At 51.6% G+C, this 17296-nt stretch overlaps 3 protein-coding genes across 4 annotated transcripts; 2 read left to right on the plus strand and 1 right to left on the minus strand.

Annotated features, from left to right (window-relative positions):
* The first annotated feature begins 615 nt into the window (after nucleotides 1-615).
* On the plus strand, nucleotides 616-5806 carry LOC131272852 (ras-responsive element-binding protein 1-like). Of its 2 annotated transcripts, XM_058274721.1 has the most exons (3): nucleotides 616-812; nucleotides 2111-2582; nucleotides 3550-5806. In XM_058274721.1, the coding sequence occupies exons 2-3, from the start codon at nucleotides 2397-2399 to the stop codon at nucleotides 5563-5565; spliced, it is 2202 nt and encodes a 733-aa protein (XP_058130704.1). In that variant the 5' UTR covers nucleotides 616-812; nucleotides 2111-2396; the 3' UTR covers nucleotides 5566-5806. The 2 variants fall into 2 exon arrangements, with proteins under 2 accessions (XP_058130704.1, XP_058130703.1); XM_058274720.1 differs by having other exon boundaries at nucleotides 616-2582.
* Nucleotides 5807-6609: 803 nt separating this feature from the next.
* LOC131260416 (zinc finger and BTB domain-containing protein 44-like) lies at nucleotides 6610-8168 on the plus strand. Its single transcript, XM_058262129.1, has 2 exons — nucleotides 6610-6705; nucleotides 6766-8168. The coding sequence occupies exons 1-2, from the start codon at nucleotides 6689-6691 to the stop codon at nucleotides 7895-7897; spliced, it is 1149 nt and encodes a 382-aa protein (XP_058118112.1). The 5' UTR covers nucleotides 6610-6688; the 3' UTR covers nucleotides 7898-8168.
* A 17-nt stretch (nucleotides 8169-8185) lies between these two features.
* On the minus strand, nucleotides 8186-16997 carry LOC131259043 (transmembrane protease serine 9-like). The gene is made up of 6 exons (XM_058260459.1): nucleotides 16600-16997; nucleotides 15609-16503; nucleotides 14949-15541; nucleotides 10346-10591; nucleotides 9401-10280; nucleotides 8186-8843 (listed from the first exon to the last, which is right to left on the minus strand). Exons 1-6 carry the CDS (start codon nucleotides 16832-16834, stop codon nucleotides 8186-8188), a joined length of 3507 nt encoding a protein of 1168 aa, XP_058116442.1. The 5' UTR covers nucleotides 16835-16997.
* Nucleotides 16998-17296: the final 299 nt, after the last annotated feature.

Consider the following 17296-nt stretch of genomic DNA (forward strand, 5'->3'; position numbering starts at 1 on the left):
ACGTTTCGTTTCGATTAATCAAAGCTTAATGGTTCTCCAAAGAAGTGTGAATACTAAATAATAAAAGATATGTGAATTTATGGAGAATTTTCAACAACGTTCCACGATTCATATTTCCTACACTAAAAGATTCAAATTCTTTCGTTCAAAAGTTTGAATTTATAAAAATTGCCCAACACTAGAAAAATCCAATGTTTTCCGATTTTGAACCCAGTGGTTTTGAACCCACACCGGTACATCGGAACTTTTTGTGTTTGACACTTGGCATTCGGCTTGACAATCCTAGATGACAGCTGTAGAGGTGGGATATAGCGAATCCCTGCTAGGATTCGAATCTTTCGAACCAAATCCGGTGTACTGAAATTTCAAAATCCAAATCACAATCCATTAAATAGAGCAAATGCGAGAAGGCACGAGCACGGTTGTGTAAAGAAACTGATAATTCGAAGAAAAGCATATAGTTGTGATGCTCACAGTAGTTCTGACGATAAGGCAAACTGGTTTTACCGAACGTTTATTGAATCCGTCAAGTGGGATCCAATCCGATGGAGTCCGCCGAGGGATCGACTACTGACTTTGCCAACACTAGACACCAGCAGAGGTCAACGAACCGAACAGAGGTCTAGTCGACTTGTTCGAGGTGCGAAATGAGCGTTGCAGATCGCTCATAACGTCTGCCGTATTCGTGTACGTAGAACCGCTCGCTGACGATCGTATCGGCCACCGTATCGAAGAAAGCAGAAGATATACGGCCGTCCATCGGTGTCCCGGTGTGGGAAGTGTTTCATCATCGCTGCTACGGCAGAAGGAAAGTGCGTCTCGTCGTGCCAGTTTGTGCGAGCGGCGGATGACCTGGCGGCGCCAGGGCAGTCGGGCCGGAGGAGCAACGTGGTGGTGCATACCGTTTCGAGAGCTATGCAATTCGCCTCAGCCGTAGCGCAAGTGAGCGGGTGCTTGAGGAAGAGGCAAAGTTGCATATAATTGTGGTGACGTATCGGCTCGTGTTGTTATTAGGAACCGCCGACAAAAACCTTCCCTGTCTCGTCCTATGGGTGGGAGGGTGGGTGACTCGCGGGTGTAGTGAATAAATTTGACATTTATTTGTTATTGACCTGCGCGGTGAGCGTGCGGGGGGAAAGAAGGCTGAGGCGGTCGGGGTTGCGGTCCGGAAGGTCGCGGCGGTGCCGCTTTGTACGCCGCAGTTGGAACGGCGAAACGAAAGGCTTCGCGAGTCAACACAGAAGTAGTAGTATAGTAGCGATGAACTAACAACAACAGGGCGCTCGGCGAGGTCAGCACACGTGTGCGAAAGAGTGCACACAGCACGGCGAAGAGCGAGCAAGCAAACGCCGCCGTCGTCGTCGCGGAGTGTTGACGGTGACGGAGGACAAAACCAGCAACAACAACGGCAACCAAGGCCTCCTTCACCACCAAGGCTGGCGGAACGTCGTCGTGGTCGTCGTCATTGCCGCGCGGCAGCTAGAGTAGGCAGTAGTAGTAATCTGTCTTCGTGGAAAGTGACTACGCGCAGCGAAGAAAAGGCCGCTGGTCCGTGTTTTGGGATTAGTTTTCGGGTGCGAAACCGGGAGTGCGCGGCGCGAACGCCAAACCAGAGTGTGGTGCCAAAAGCAGTAAACACAGGAAGGTAGAAAAGAAAAACATCATTTGCAACGCCTGCGGCGACCCGTTTCCATAGCATCCCGCGTGCCTCCTGTGGGTTTGCGTGTCGTCGGCTTCGTCGTGGACGTCGTGGATCTCGTAGTGGTGTTGTTTGGATCCGTTGTCAATCGACGGTGGCGCCGTTTGTTTGTCGCGCATTTGAATTTGACACATCCTCTTCCTTTGCCTATCGCTAGGTCTAAGCGCGTGTGTGTGTGTGTGTGAAAAAGTGTGACCCGACACCAGCAGTCGCAGCAGCGTTTTGCATATCCCCTCACAATTGACGCGCAGTAACAACTTCGCGGAAAACATCCCCTCCGCCGCTCGAGCGGGTTGCAGATTAGGCTAAGACCCCTAGAGCGTAGGCACACACGGTTCGTGCATCTTTTTCTTCTTCCTCTCCGCCGGTGTGCCAAGTGAAAGTCAACCGCCATCCCGCACCTTCAACCAGGTGAACCTCCGCGGCACGTAGCGAAAGGTGATCGATCCCGAATCGTGTGCTCGTGATCGTGAGCGGAAAAGGGAATGTGTCGTGTGGCTGTGTGGTGCTGTGTCTTGGGAGTGAATGAATGAATGCACCTCTTCTGCACCCGACGAGGAAGTGTCTCAAGGATTTCTTTATTCAATCGACTGACCGGGCGCGAGCGCAACCGGAACTGCAAGGGCCCCGGCGTTTGGCGGTTTTCACTTTACGGCCGGGTGGCAAAGCGCAATGAGTGCGGGCAGCAGGAGGGACCATGACGCAAGAAGTGTTGCCTCCGACGCACCAGTTCGAAACGCGGTGCCGACTGTGTTTTTCGGACGAGGACGAACTTAGCTGCAGCCTGTTCCCGGACGCGCATCATCCGGCGACCGATCAGCAGCATCCGGTCCGGGCTGCCGCCGAGCTGCTAGAGATGATTTTGGAGTGTACCTCAATACAGGTGAGGAGTGGACGCCAGGAAGAGGCACGGGGGTACATGGAACGATCGATCGCCTTGCTCCGTCGACCGTCCTTGGCCGGCCGCACAGTGAAGTTTTCGTCAAGGATTCTCTTCAATCTTGTTCATGACAAAGAAACCGCACAACTGTCTTCACTTAGTAAATGTGTTAGAAGAAAAAGCTCTAGTCAAATAAATACGTTTTGTAACGACTCGGGAAATCATTCAAGTGGGTAAAAGCAGTCGATTAGCCTTTTTTCTGGCTCTAATATGATTAAAGCATACTATGATGTCTCAAAAGGCTTCTTAAATTTCAACAAAGTAATTTAAAACTTTATACAAGAGACCGTTGTTTTTCACGTTGCTATGGTATGCGGTATGTTAAAGGTTGTATTTCTAACCTTCGATCCAAGGAGGCATTTATTTTGTGAAATTTCTTTTTTTTCGTTAATGCCAACCATCAAGTACGCCCTTTGAGCCACTGTGGCCCACCGGACATTCGGTCCGATCTCGCATCACACGTTCGCCTACCTTCGAGCACTCCGGTGGCTCATGTCTGGGCCATGATGTCCATGGGGTAGGCGTGTGTGTGTACGTTGTGTGACCATTCCAAGGACGAGCGTGCAGCGCGTGAGCGTGCGGCGCATTCGATTCTCCGCCGCGCTCGAGGTTAACTAGCGCGCATTCTCTTTGTGTGTTTGCGGTGCAACATGCGGTTGCGGACGAGATCGGGGACGACGGTACATACGTGCGACGACCTCCCTTCGACCGTTCACCCCTTTTTTACCCCCACCAGCGTGCGCGCGAACGCAGCGCGCAGGGCGCTCGCCTTGCCTCGACATACTTATGGCTCAATCTTTTTCGTACCCATTCACTCTGTCTCTGTCTGCCTCGCTCCCTTACTGACTGACTTTGTTTCTCCGTTTACCCCCCCACATGGGTGTGTGTGTGTGTATGCACACATTTTCAGATAACCTTGGAGGAGGACTATCCCGCGAAGGTCTGCGAAAAGTGTGTCGAAACGCTCGACAAGTTTTATCAGTACCGGAGGCGCTGCCTGCACAACGATCGGATACTTCGCGCGGAGCGACGGGCGGCGACAACGACCACAGGCCATAAGAACAACGACGACGGTAGCAGTGGCACAGCTGTCGAAACAGAAAGTAGTCGCCGACGGTCCCAGCCATCGTCCCCGTCGCCGTTGCTAGTGCCAACGATTAGAATCAAGAGTGAACCCGCTTTCTCGGTGGAACGGTTAGACCACGATGGAGGAGGTGAAGGGGACGGGGACGAGCGAGGCCAAGAGGTGCGTACCGATGGTGCGGAAGATCACATACACCCGCAGCAGCAGCAGCAGCAGCCAGCGATCGAAAACGAAACCCATTCCGAGGGCGGTACGTCGTCGATACTGCGGAGTATCCTTTTGCAAACGCGCGATTCCACGACAAGTCGATCGTCACCCAACACGGAACCGGAATCGGCTCGTCAGACACCTCAACCACCACCACAACCACCAACCGCGAATATTAGCTCTCCCATGGCTGGCTCGGCTGAGGATGGCCGATCAACGCATCCACCGGAGGAAGACGTGAAGCCTTCGCTTTTGCAGCAAATGTTACTCCAGCAAGGATCCCCCGCCCGTTCCCCTCCTAAGGCAGGGCCCAGCGGTGGGTGTTCCGAGGGCGCCACAAACTCCCCCGCCGGTGGCGGATCATCTTCATCGCTGCTGAAGCGAATGCTGCTCGATGGCAGTGGAACCGCAAGTAATACCTCCGGAGAGCTGGGACCCCCCGAGACGGGGATGTCCGGCCATCAGCGGACCAAGCACGAGCCACTGAGTGCCACCGGTACGCCGTCGCCACCGTGTCCGCCCGAGGATGAAGTGCCTTCAACTGAAACCCCCCTCGCATCGCAGTTACGATCGATTCTTTTGCAGCATCGAGCCGCGGCATTGTCAGCGCCCCAGCAGAAGCAGGATACGTCCGCGGCGGCTGCGGCAGCGGCAGCGGCGGCGGCGGTCTTTGAAAAACCGGAAGTGTCCTACATACGGAGCCTGTTCCTAAGAAACGATTCCGATTCGGACGGCGAACCGCCCCCGACGGAGGATCAGCGTGAGCTGCTACTGTACACGATGTTCCAGGAGATAAGGGCACGGCAGCAAGAGCAACATCAGCAGCAGCAGCAGCAGCAACAAGCGCCTGCTGACTTCTCCTCGGACTCGGACGATTCGGACGATGCGCCGCAAGACTACCGGCTGCCGAGTGTTCGCCGGCGTAGCACGGAATCGATGGATTCGCGGAGCAGCAACAAACGGCGGCGGATGGAGTATCCCTGTTTGCTCTGTGGCCGATCGTTTGCGGGACGGACGAAGCTGGTGATGCACATGCGAACACACATGATGCCACCCACGTTACCCCCAGCAGGGCCACCACCACCAGCAGGCTCGTTACTTTCTTCGTCGCTGGCAAACGGTGGTCGTAGCTCAGTAGGACACAGCGACCTGGAGGAAACCGGTGCGCCTTCCCCGCTGGTGGCGACAGCGACGAGGGCAGGTTACAACCACAGCCCGGCCACCACCGCCAACAACAATCCACCACCGGTGGCCGGCGGTGGCGGTGGAAACGAGGACGAAATCGATGCGCTCGAGCGGCGATCGTACGCGTGCTACATCTGCGGGGCCGACCAGAACAATCTGCACCAGCTGAAGGAACATCTGCTGGCGGCACACCAGGACCGGATACGGTCGCGTGGCCGGACGCGGGAACGGCAGCGGACAGCGATCGGGTGCGAGATCTGCCATCGACAGTTTCGCAGCCAGTTCGCGTACAGCGAGCACATGCGGACGCACACCGGCGAGCGACCGTTTCCGTGCGATCAGTGTGATAAGCGGTTTCCGCGCCGGTTCCAGCTGCTCGGCCATCTCTTCAACGTCCACAAGCAGTCGTGGGTGGCGGACGAGTCGAAGGCGAAGTTTGCGAAAAAGTAAACTTACCCCAACCCGTGACGCGGCCCAGGAAGGGACAGAACACACGAATTTTACTACGCCTTAGGGTTTACTCTTTAGTGTTTTAGTGAATTAGGAGGAAATGTCAGAGACATTGGATTCTCTTTATCGTTTATCATTATGTTTTGTTCGTAGTATAATTGTTGATAGTTATACAAAAAGAAAATATACTTATATATATACATACAATATTTTTAACAAAACTTTGTAGATGCAATGAATTATAACCATCCGAAAAAACTTCGGATTGTAAGAATAACTCATAGGAACGAGTATTGGAGTCTTGGGAAATACTCAATCAAGAGCATGAACATTTGTAGATTGAATGGTGAAAAGAACTACAAGAAACCCACGAATATATAATAGTCTATTTTACATTCTATTTCATGATTATTTAAACCGAATACTAATTATTCTTAATAAATTTGGGTTCAAATCTTCAAACTTTGATCAATCTTTCGAAACGAATCTTTCACGAATCTTCATGGCTCTTTCATCGACGTGGATTAAGCGTCCAAAAAAGAAGGGGGTACTTTTTTCCTATTTCATGCTTGTTTCGGGCTAAACTTTTATGTTCGTTTAACATTAATGTATCGTTGAGATTTGTGTATCTCTCATTAAAAGAATTATGAATCGTACAAACGAAACATAGAGTCATTCAGAGCATGAATCTGAATCGGAGTTACACAACTCTACTATTCAGTCTGAATCGGTAATTTACCGGTACCGGTTCGTGTGAATGTCACAAATGACACACGCCCGCCATTGTGATTGTATTCAAACGAGGCATTTTTCTTTTTTAATTACCTCACAAACTAGAGAGACGGAAAAATCTTAACTTCCACGAAGTTGTTGATCCGAAAAATACCTTTCATTTAAGAGGTCATTTATGAAAATCGGTAAGGCGATCAAAAAGTTATTAACAAAATTGCGATTCCATTTTTAAAATCCAACCAAGGTTTCTGCACCTATTGCTATTTTGTTGCAAAACATCAATGTAAACATTAGGAAGTGACGGCAGGAAAACAAACCAGGCAAAACATCAACAAAACTTGCGGCAACATTAAAATCGCAACAGTGTGTCTATGTCGGGCAGAGGTGGGAAATGGAGAACGAGAGATTGTAAGTTTTGCGTGCGGTCTGCTGAAAGCCCAAGTCGCTAATTTGACCATTTGCTTTCAGCACCTTGGAATACTTTTGTCGTCTGTGCGCATCGGAAGGTGTTATAATACACCCACTCTTTCCACCCGGAGACAATGACCCCAAGGACGAGCTGGTGCGTATGATCGATGTGCTAACTTCCGTGCATCTGACGCGGGCGGACGACGCCGGGGCGGTCATCTGCGATAAGTGCTTACAGATGCTCGATCTGTTCTGTCGCTTTCGCGAGGAATGCCTCCGACAGGATGTGCTTATACGGACCAAACGGACACTGATTTGCGAGGAGCTCGTGCGACAGCAGCTACTACTGGAACAGCAACGCGCTGAGACCGAGCTGCTGCTTCGGCAGCAGCAGGTTGAAGCGGAATTGTTGAAACAGCAAACCCCACCTGAGACAGTGAAACTGGAGGACGACAATGACGGTGCGCAAGTAGAGAAGCTTGGAGCAATAGCTACACCACATGCCGCAGAAAGCGGGGAGTGTAAAGAAGAGTTCGATAGTGAAGAAGTGTCCGAGGGAAACGAGAGCCAACAGAACGTCCAACAAGATTCCGATGATATTGCCACGGGAGACGACGACGAAGTGGAAGAGCGAATAGAGGAGTCTAGTCTTAGTAATGACCCATCATACCCACCGTCCAACGGAATTGCGCTGCTCACCCCGGCGGGAAGTCTTTCGATTTCGGTGCAAGTGAACCAAATGTCCCTTGGCGAACCCACCACCGACAGCACGGAAACGACCCCAAGCGGTACGGTAATGTGCGATGGTAACACCTCACCGATACCGTCCGTTGCCCAGCAGCGAACGGTCCGCCGAACCAAACCGAACCTCAACAAACCACCGCCCGGTTGCGACATTTGTCAGGAAAGCTTCGCCACGCACTACGAGTACGAGCAGCACATGGACCAGCTCCACGCATGGGACAAAAACAGTCGCAGCTCGCTAGCATGCGATCCGTGCCAGATGCGATTCACCAAATCGTACAACCTCAAGCGCCATATGTACGAGGTGCACGGCGAACTGTCGAAGGGCATGACCGTCACACCGTGTCCGCTGTGCGGCGAGCGGTTCCTGCGGGGCTACATTCTCGAGCGCCACATCGCCAAGATGCATCGGAATAAGAAGAAACTTAAAATTATTGCCATCAAGTGAGCAACTACTGCTGCTCATGCCATGCCATTTTATTACTCCTAAAGGACGACTAAGCGAGCGCAAGGAAAGCTCGCGCATTGGCGCAACAAAGCTACAAACCGTGATTCGAGGCAAATATTTTGTACATCAGTTGCAATAAGATTAGCATTAAGTGGAGACAAAGAGGATCTTTCTTGTCAGTATTACGATTAATGATTATTACAGGAACGGACCACAGCTTAAGGTACGGAAGAGACCGGACCGGTGTGTCTTTAATAAAAATGATCTCGAAATGAAATGCCTTTTCGTCTAATTCGTAAACACCAGCCGATCCCGCGTATCCAGTGCATTGACTTTGATGTCCTTCATGTTGTACAGGATCCACTCGAGGTACGACGCAACGTTGGTGTAGATATCCGGCACGGTAGGATCGCACTCACGCGACCCAAACGATAGGATACCCTGCAGGAAGCGTCGTTCACGCCGGCCAAACGTTTGCACCGTCTGTAGCGGCGCGCCGGACATTATGCGTATGCACGGCCCGGTATGGTTCGCCGGCAGCCCATTGGCACAGGTTTGGGTGTAGCTTTTGCGCAACGGAAACCCAATCTCGTTGAAGCGCTGCTGGCAGTTGACCGAGTTGAGGTACGTTGGATTACTTTCCGCGACGACGGTGCCGTCCTCCGTTGGGAAACCGGCCAGTGTAAAGTTTTCTGGCTTGTAGCTGCGTTGGGCCAGCGTCACCGGGAGGCAGATGGGACGTACGTTCGGTTGCGTCATGTCGGCCGGTTGTTGCAGCTGAACGAGCGCTATGTCGTCCGTGATGGAGATGCGGTTGTAGTCCGGGCGTATGTGGATGGTTTGTATCGGGAGCCTTTGGAGTGGTGGCGCACACACCGTTGTACCCTGCCGCTCAACACAGTCCGTATCCGTGGATGTATCGTAATCGCCCAATCGAATAGTTCGCCTAAAACGTAAAACACATTTTTGTTAAACAAACTCTATGAAATCAGTGGCGCGGTGGGATAATCGGGAAGGGCTCCGGACCGTTAAATTGCCCTAAATGTTTGTATCCTAAAGACCAAAGTTAGACTTAGTTCTACAGGAGCTAATGTAATCCTTAAGCAAGATCGTCGTATTCTTGTATTAATGTTTACTGATGAGAATCTATATTAGATTTTCAATTGTTTCTATATTCATTATGAATATGATGTTGTTATTGTAACTTAAAAAGTTGAAAATCTAAGCAAATTAAGCGATCCAAGCAAGCTAAGTAAATTCCGTTTGCTTCTCACGCTGTTCATTATGGCCTCCCAAACCTAAGCCGATATGGCCAAATGGCCTTAGAAGCATGATTCACTACGACGAGGAAAATAATCTTACATGTTGGATCAAACTGAAACAAGACAAGCGCTAAATGAAATGGTGGCTTCTTGTTCGGTCTTAGGTTTTCCACGGGTGCGTCAGTTTGCTCATAGGAAGATCATAGACCTCTGTATAAAATCCTTTAGGTTTAGTACTTACACCTGTCCATCGTTAATGAAGCAGTGCGCCGGTCCAAGGACGTACCATTCGCTGATGAGTGTCACGTGGCAGAGCACTTGTGATCGGTTCTGTCCCCTCGGGATCACTTCCACCAAGCCAACCCACGGATTTGTCAGAAAACTATCGTTCGAGCTTCCGGTCAGATTGACGCTAATGCCACACTTATTGAAATTGAGTAGCCGCAGCTTGGGACTGTTGTCCACCAGCAACGGATCGGTCGGGACGGAGGCCGACGTCGGGGTGATGTACATCTCGATCCACTCCCGATATTTGGCCACATCGGTGAACACGGTGTACTTCGTACCATCGCACAGTCCGACGTTTTCACGCAGTGGCATAAACGAGACGATACCGCGCACGTACCACGTCTCGGCCAGCTCGAAAAACATTCCACCCCCACTGTCCCCGTTGCAGGCGCTCACACCCTTCCGGCCACCGCCGCAGAACATGCTGCTGGTGAGCGAGTTCCCGTACACCGCGCGATCACTTTCAATGCACGTCCACGTGTCGACGACGGTGATCTGCGCCTGCCGAAGATAGTCCGACACTCGATCGTGCTCGGTCAGCCCGAAGCCCACCACGGTGCCGTTCTTGCCGGCGATCAGTTTTTGATCCGGTTCCATGTTCCACAAACAAACCGGCTGGATGTAGTTCGTCATGGTGATTTCGGTGGCCAGCTTAATCAGCGCTATGTCGTTCGCCACGCTGTTCCGGTTGTGGTCCGGGTGCACGATCAGCTCCAACGGGACGTGCTCCTGCGAGCTGGGGCTCGCTTCCGATAGCTGATTGCGTCCGAGCTGCACCGACAGTTCGTCCAGCTTCACCAGTGCCCCCCGCTGGTTGTAAAGACAGTGCGCGGCTGCAAAACGGAAGCAAACGATCGATCGGCAATCAACAAACCTGAACCGCCGAAACAACACTTACCGGTGAGAATCGTGTTCCTATCGAGGATCGATCCGCCGCAGGCGTAATTGAACTCCTTCCCTTCCCGATGGTAGATGGCCGTATGCCACGGCCAGTGACCTTCCTTCGTTTCGGTGCCATGCTGCACCAGGTAGACCGTTTTCACCTTTCGCTCACCACACGACAATGTTTCTGCGTTCGCGGACGCCAAAAACACTACCGTGACCACCAACAGTGCTGCCAAAAATCCCCTAACCGTGCCGGCCGCTGCTTGACCGTTTCGATAGCCCATCGCAATTCGAGGGAGTTCCCCTTTCGAAAGGGAATGGAAAAAAACACACACACACACTTCCGGCCGCTCGTTAGAACGCTCGGCACAGAACGTCTTGGTCGATTCAGGGTGATCTCCAAACTGGCGTACTGTTAAACGAGCAGTCCGGTTTTTATCAATTTCAATTAGACCCGGGCCGGCCGCGCCGGGGATTTATGCAGTCGCATCTATATACTGGTGCACACCCACACGCATGAATGGAGCCACAAGGGCGATAACGTTTTGCACAGGATTTTGAGAACGAAGACTTGACCGAAGCCGTCACCATGCTCTTTGGCTACTTTGCGCCGTCTCCAGAGGGTATTCACAAAAAAACACCGATAATATAGACCAAGGGTCGGCACAGGAGTCCTGACAGGAGCCAGATGATGAAAAAGAGTCCGATACCGCGGGTCAGATACTTTGAACGATGTTTTAATGGGTCGCCAAATATATAAAAAAGTAACAATGTTAAAGATGTTGTTGTTGCTCTGAACTACCGTTACAGAGGTTCAAACACAAAAATCCTACGCTTACAAAACAAACTAACGATTGCATAAAAAAAAATAGACAAATTTCTACGACTTTTCATGCAAAAACGGAAAACGCTCGCTACTTTCTGTTAAAAGCAAAATAGCAATTCTATTAAATTTAGAACAAGTTTGACAACTGAATTATTTTAAATGAATCCCTCGTTCCCATGGACGTTTGATTGTGTGTTAAAACATACAGCTTTATCGCGGACCACGTGGCTAAAGATTATTTAAAGTAAGACAGCGACAAGTGGTAAAAAATCCAAGTACTGTATGATGCTTTAGAAGCTTGTTACAGTATATTTAAAATGTTTTGAGGTCCCTTAACTCCCATAGAACGCCATATCGGAGCATGCGTTTGCGTAAAGCTCTGACCAGCGGTTAAGGGTTGATCGCGAATTATGTGTTCGAAGTTAAGTCAAGAAGTTGGGTCCTCCAAGGTTAAGCTGGTTGAATATCTTAAGTTGCTTTGTAAACACAAAATATCGAAGAAAGGATTCTAATTCCAAATTAGTAGGCGAAGATGAATTCCCGCCACGGTTCATTCAATGGCCAGAACTATGCTTTCACTCACAATATTTAGGAACAGGATCAACGTACGAATACTTCAAGGATAACATTCATAGACGATCTTCAGAGTTGATGAGCTTCGCTTCAAAGAAGGAGAAGCGGGTAAAGTCTCTTGACGGATTAGGCAAACCGAAACCATCTGCGTGGTGGGTTTTTCTGCAGGTAATTTCATACCACACCCGATCAAACCGGTATGGCCAGTTGATTAAGGCAGACTTCTCGATGCCGACGGTATGTTTGTAATTCTTTATTGAGGCATTGTTTAAATTTACCCGAGCCTTCCTGGAGTACCAGAAACATATCCCAAATAAAAATAATAAAAATTAATATTTCGGCTTGGTTTGATGCATGTGCCGTTTTTTCCCCCAGGGTTTTCCATGTTTTGACCCACATCTTTGCCTTCACCTTGATAAAGCGGAAGAAGGAGCGAATCTGCTCTAGCCGGTGGTATAATCAGCTACGACCACAGTCTAAAACTGGTTTTATTTTTTCGCCGTGCTGATGCGTCATCCCATCCATTATCACGATCAGTTTCGGCGTAGCGTTTCGGGTAGCAGGTTTCAGTCGCTGATTGGACACTGGTGCGAATACAGCATCTCTTCGGCAGCATGCGTGGTGGTACGTTTGGGTATTCCGTCGTCATCGCAGCCTTGCTTCTCGTCGGTACCGGAAGTTCGCAGGAGTGCGGCCGACGAAAGGTGAACACCAACAACCTTATACTGAACGCCCGCGCAGCCGTTGCGGGGCACTGGCCATGGCACGCGTGCATCATGCACCACTACCAGAGCAGCTTCACCAACGTTTGCGGTGGTTCGATCATCGATAAGAACACCATCCTGACGGGTAAGTGGTAGTCTCTTGTGTCCGGGACGTCACATTAATCTCCTACGTCTGGTTCCAGCGGCACACTGTGTCTTCACGCCTAATGGCCTGCTGTCGGTGGATCTGGTGTCGGTCGAGGTGGGTCGCATACGGTTGCGCATATCGGACCAGCGATCGCGTGCCTACGAAGCCGACCGGATCATCGCCCATCCGGGCTACGCGCCCGATAAGGTGCAGAACGACATAGCGCTTATCAAGCTGCGCACGGACATCGAGATGAGTGACTACATTCAACCGGTGTGCCTGTGGAACCGTGGCCCGGACTTGGCGCAGGTGGAAAGGAAGTACGGCTACGTCGTGGGGTTCGGGCTGACGGAGACCAACGAGGTGTCGGACTATCTGCGCGAGGCCGACATTCCCGTGGTGGACTTTGCGAGCTGTCTGGAGAGCAACCGGCCCGCGTTCGGTGCGGTGCTCAACTCGTTGATGTACTGTGGTGGAAGCGCCAACGGGACGAGCGCCTGCAACGGGGACAGCGGTGGAGGAATGTTCTTCGAGTACGACGGTACGTGGTACGTGCGGGGGCTGGTCTCGTTCACGCCGGGCGTCAATGGGCAGGCAAAGTGCGACCCGTACCAGTACACCGTGTTCACCGACGTCGCCCGGTACCTGGACTGGATACAGCAGAAGCACAAGGTGCAGAGCTTCGCCAGCGGTCCGGTCAGCTCGCTGGTGAGGCAGAATCCCCGGCTGTCGAAGCTCAACCTCGACATCTGCGGCTTTAATGCGTACCCGTTCCGAAGGGAGGCGGAGAAACCGATCTTTCTCAACTACCCCTGGATGGGACTGCTGGAGTACGCCGTGGAGAGGACTCGCGAGCCTCGCACCCTTTGTCACTGTATCCTCATCAGCGAGTGGTACGTCCTGACGGCGGCACACTGTGTGGCAGGGGTTTCCTCCAAGCATAAACTGTAAGTAAGCGGCCTCTCCCTGTCGGCTGTCACAAACTAATCACGCGTCTATTCGCAGACTCGCCGTCCGACTGGGCGATTACGACCTGAGGTCGCAACCGGACTGCGTCGAAATGGACGGCACAAAGCGGTGCGCCCCGGACGCCAAGCTTCTTCCCGTCGGCAAGATCGTCATGCACAAGCAGTACGACAAGGCGACGAAGCGCAACGACATTGCGTTGATCCGGCTACGCACAAAGGCGGACGTCACCAAGGACAACATCAAACCGATCTGCCTTCCGGTTAGCGCCACGCTCCGGGAAAACATCCCGAACGCGTACGTGCAGGTCGGTTGGTCACGCAACTCCCCCGTCCTGCAGCGGACGGCACCGACGCGCCAGAATGGAGCCCAGTGCCGGCAGCAGTACGCGGCCGAGAAGATTGTCGTATCGTCGGACGATCGGCACATCTGCACCTTCCAAAAGTATGATCCCGCGGGTCCGTGCAACTTCACCGCCTCGGCCGCCCCGCTCCAAGTGATCCAGAAGATTGAGGGCAGCGATCGGTATGTCCTGCATGGGCTGCTATCGTTCGGGTCCTCGAAGTGCCTCTCGGACTATCCCGACGTGTACACGAGCATTAATGGATATATGGACTGGATACTGGACTCGCTGGAGCCCGAAGAGCAAGCGGATGACAAAATTATTTTTAGCGATAAATAAATCTACCTAAAGGGATGTTCTCCAAGGTTTCACCGCAGTTTACAAACAACTCTGATGTCAACGGCCACACTAACCGGCTATAATTTGTAATTTTAAAAAATAGCTAGGACTTCTACTAGCACTCGAGGAACAATTATGTTATTAAAGGAGGATTATATTTTCTGTACAACAGACAAAAAAAAAGAATACATATTTTTTATTAGTAAAACACATACAGGGTGTCCGAACGATCAGTTTACAAGATTTGTCAGAGGATAGGGCAAGCTGAAACATGTTAGGAGTACTCTTAAACATAGAACAAGAATAGTTAAACCTGATTAGGGCACCATTAAACCCAACCGGTAAGGTATTTTTAATCTTTGTTAGTGAATTATAAAATTGAAAACCGGTTTGCCTCCATGACTACAAGAATCATTGTTACAGAGGTACAAATATAAAAATTCAACTATTCCAATACAAAATGTATAACCAACCCTGATGAATCCGGGGTAGTAAACTGAATCGATATGAATCTGTTTTCTCTCTTGTTAGTTGCGAAACTATTTTTATAAAATTATAAATTGATTTTGTTATCATTTACATGACACATTTTGCGTTTATTTGAGCATTCTGTTGTATGTGTTGCAGACGGAGTCAGAACTTAGTCTTTTGTTTGCATTTTGTTTACCCTTCCTTTCTAAGCGACCCGCAATCGGCGGTTCTAGTCTTGCATATTACTTAAAATCCACTCCATGAAGCTGCCCACGTTGACGTACACATCCGGGAAGGAAGTGCTGCATGTTTTCGGGCCGTACGACAGCATACCGTGCAGTACGTAGCGCTGGGTTCCTCTTACATTCTGGACCGCCTGCAGTGGTGCGGCGGAGGCCGGGAACTTGCAGCGCGAACCCGTCGCCGCCTGCTGCAGGACGCAAATCTCGCGGAAGGACTTTTCCAGCGCGATCGACTCCTCGGTGTACTTCTGCTGGCACTCCACGGTATCGACGACGCCGCGCTCCGATCGCTCGATCTTGGCCGCCGACGAGCCTGCCTCCCAAGCGGTCAGCGTGAACACGGACGGTTTGAAGCTGCGCAGTTCCTTCGAGAACGGGAGACAGATCGGCTTGACGTTGCGCTTGCTGACGTCGGCCCGATCGCGCAACCGGACGAGCGCGATATCGTTCGCAAACTTTGGAGTATTGAAGGATTTGTGCGCGATGACGGACTCGATGCGTAGCGTTTGCACTGGCGGTGCGCACACCGTACTTCCGTCGATGACGCCGCAATCGTTGTTGGTGGTCTTATCGTACTCGCCCAGACGGACCGTTGAGCTACGGAATATCACGAGAGACATGGTTGTCAGATGACGCGGGACTAGCGCGATCCGGGTATACTTACAGCTTGTACCGAGGAGGCAGATTCACGATGCAGTGCGCGGCAGTTATTAGGTAACGGTCGCTAATGAGCGTCGCATGGCAGAGGGTTTTCTTCTCGCGCGCACCGGTTTCGGTGTACTCGAGCAGCCCGACCCAGGGATACCCGAGGAAGACCGGTTTCGAAGATTCTTCCTGATACGGATAGGCGTTGCTACCGCACGTATCCAAGCTCAGCAGGTTTAGCTTCGGGCTATTGTCCACCGGTGGCGGAAGCGTCGCAACACCGCCTGCCTTGCGCAGATACGGTGCAATCCAGTCGAGATACTTCGACACGTCCGTGAACACGGTGTACTCGTGCGGATCGCAAACTAGATAATCGGCCCCGTCGATCTGCCGGCTCTGGGTGTACGATACAATGCCGCGGATGTACCATGTTTCGCCGAACTGGAAAAACAGACCACCTCCGCTGTCGCCATTGCACGCGCTCGTACCGTTCCGGTCGCCGCCGCAGAACATTTTCTCTGTAAGCGTTTGGCTGAAGAAGCCAGGGTTGCTTTTCACGCACTGGAAGTTATCCACCACCGGCAGCTGAGCTTCGCGGAGCGATCCGGGTGGCCGATTGGACTCGTCGATGCCGAATCCCACGACAAACCCGCGCCGTCCGACGATCGACGGCAGGCCATCGCTCCACAGGCAGATAGGCTGGATGAAGTTCGTGTACGTAATGTCAGTGGCAAGCTTGATCAGGGCGATATCGCCGGTCACCGTGTTAGAGGTATAATCTTGGTGGATGAACACCTGATCCACTTCGTGCTCCTTCGTCCGGTCGTCCGCTAACTTCAGTCGGTTGCGACCGACCTGCACCGTGATCTGTTCCCGGCTGATCGGTCCCAGCGGGGTCTGCAAACAGTGAGCCGCTGGGTAGGGGAAAGGGAAGCACCACATTGTTACACCACATCTAATGGAAACTCCCGAACTATTGGCTTTCTATTCCAGACGTGCGTCACACTTACCCGTTAGCACTACGTTGTTATCGAGTATGGTTCCGCCGCAGAAGTAACTGATCGTTCCACCCGTACTGCGCCACAAGGCCACATGCCAGGGCCAGAATCCGTCCTTTGCCTCCTGGCCTTTCCACACGAGCGTGTTGGCCGCCTTCCGTATGCCACAGCTTTGCGCCGTACTCGGTGCAATCAGGACCAACAGCGTCCCAAGCGCTAATGCGTAGCACCCCGCGAGGCGAACCATCGTGTTCCGGACACTGATAACCTTTACCGTGCGCCTTCGCCTCCCAACGTCGCGACCGCTCGAAGTGCTCCGGGGAATTCCCAAACACACACTTACACTCACACACGCCCCAGCGTTGGATGTAAACACAATTCCAAGCGGACGCTGACCGCAAAGTAATCCGCTGCGGAGGACCTGTTAACGTCAACTGAAACCGGTTGGGTCGGAGCGATCTCGTCGAAGCTGCGATCTGGTGTCACACTTTTGGGAAGACGAGAGAGATAGAGCGCGAAATAAGGCAGCGATCGCTACATCTCTTTGTTTGAACCAATCGCACTATGATCACAGTGCTGGTATAAACGCAAAACTCAAGCCATAAACAGTCGAGCTTACGATCAAGTTAGAGGCTCTTCTATTGGACACAGATCACCTTGGATTTTTAACGTTCAACCGTTTGGGTCAAGCATTTGACGTATTTGCCCA

Source organism: Anopheles coustani, chromosome 3 (genome assembly GCF_943734705.1).
Source record: "Anopheles coustani chromosome 3, idAnoCousDA_361_x.2, whole genome shotgun sequence".
NCBI classification, from domain to species: domain Eukaryota; kingdom Metazoa; phylum Arthropoda; class Insecta; order Diptera; family Culicidae; genus Anopheles; species Anopheles coustani.

Bases quoted from the DNA above. Each gene is read 5' to 3' on its own strand.
- LOC131272852 (XM_058274720.1), top strand. From the start codon at position 2,397: ATGACGCAAGAAGTGTTGCCTCCGACGCACCAGTTCGAAACGCGGTGC. The intron at 2,583-3,549 runs GTGAGGAGTGGA...ACACATTTTCAG, and splicing joins TGGAGTGTACCTCAATACAG to ATAACCTTGGAGGAGGACTA.
- LOC131259043 (XM_058260459.1), bottom strand. From the start codon at position 16,834: ATGGTTCGCCTCGCGGGGTGCTACGCATTAGCGCTTGGGACGCTGTTG. The intron at 16,504-16,599 runs GTAAGTGTGACG...TCCCCTACCCAG, and splicing joins TAACAACGTAGTGCTAACGG to CGGCTCACTGTTTGCAGACC. The intron at 10,592-14,948 runs GTAATATGCAAG...ACGGTCAAGCAG, and splicing joins CTTCATGGAGTGGATTTTAA to CGGCCGGCACGGTTAGGGGA.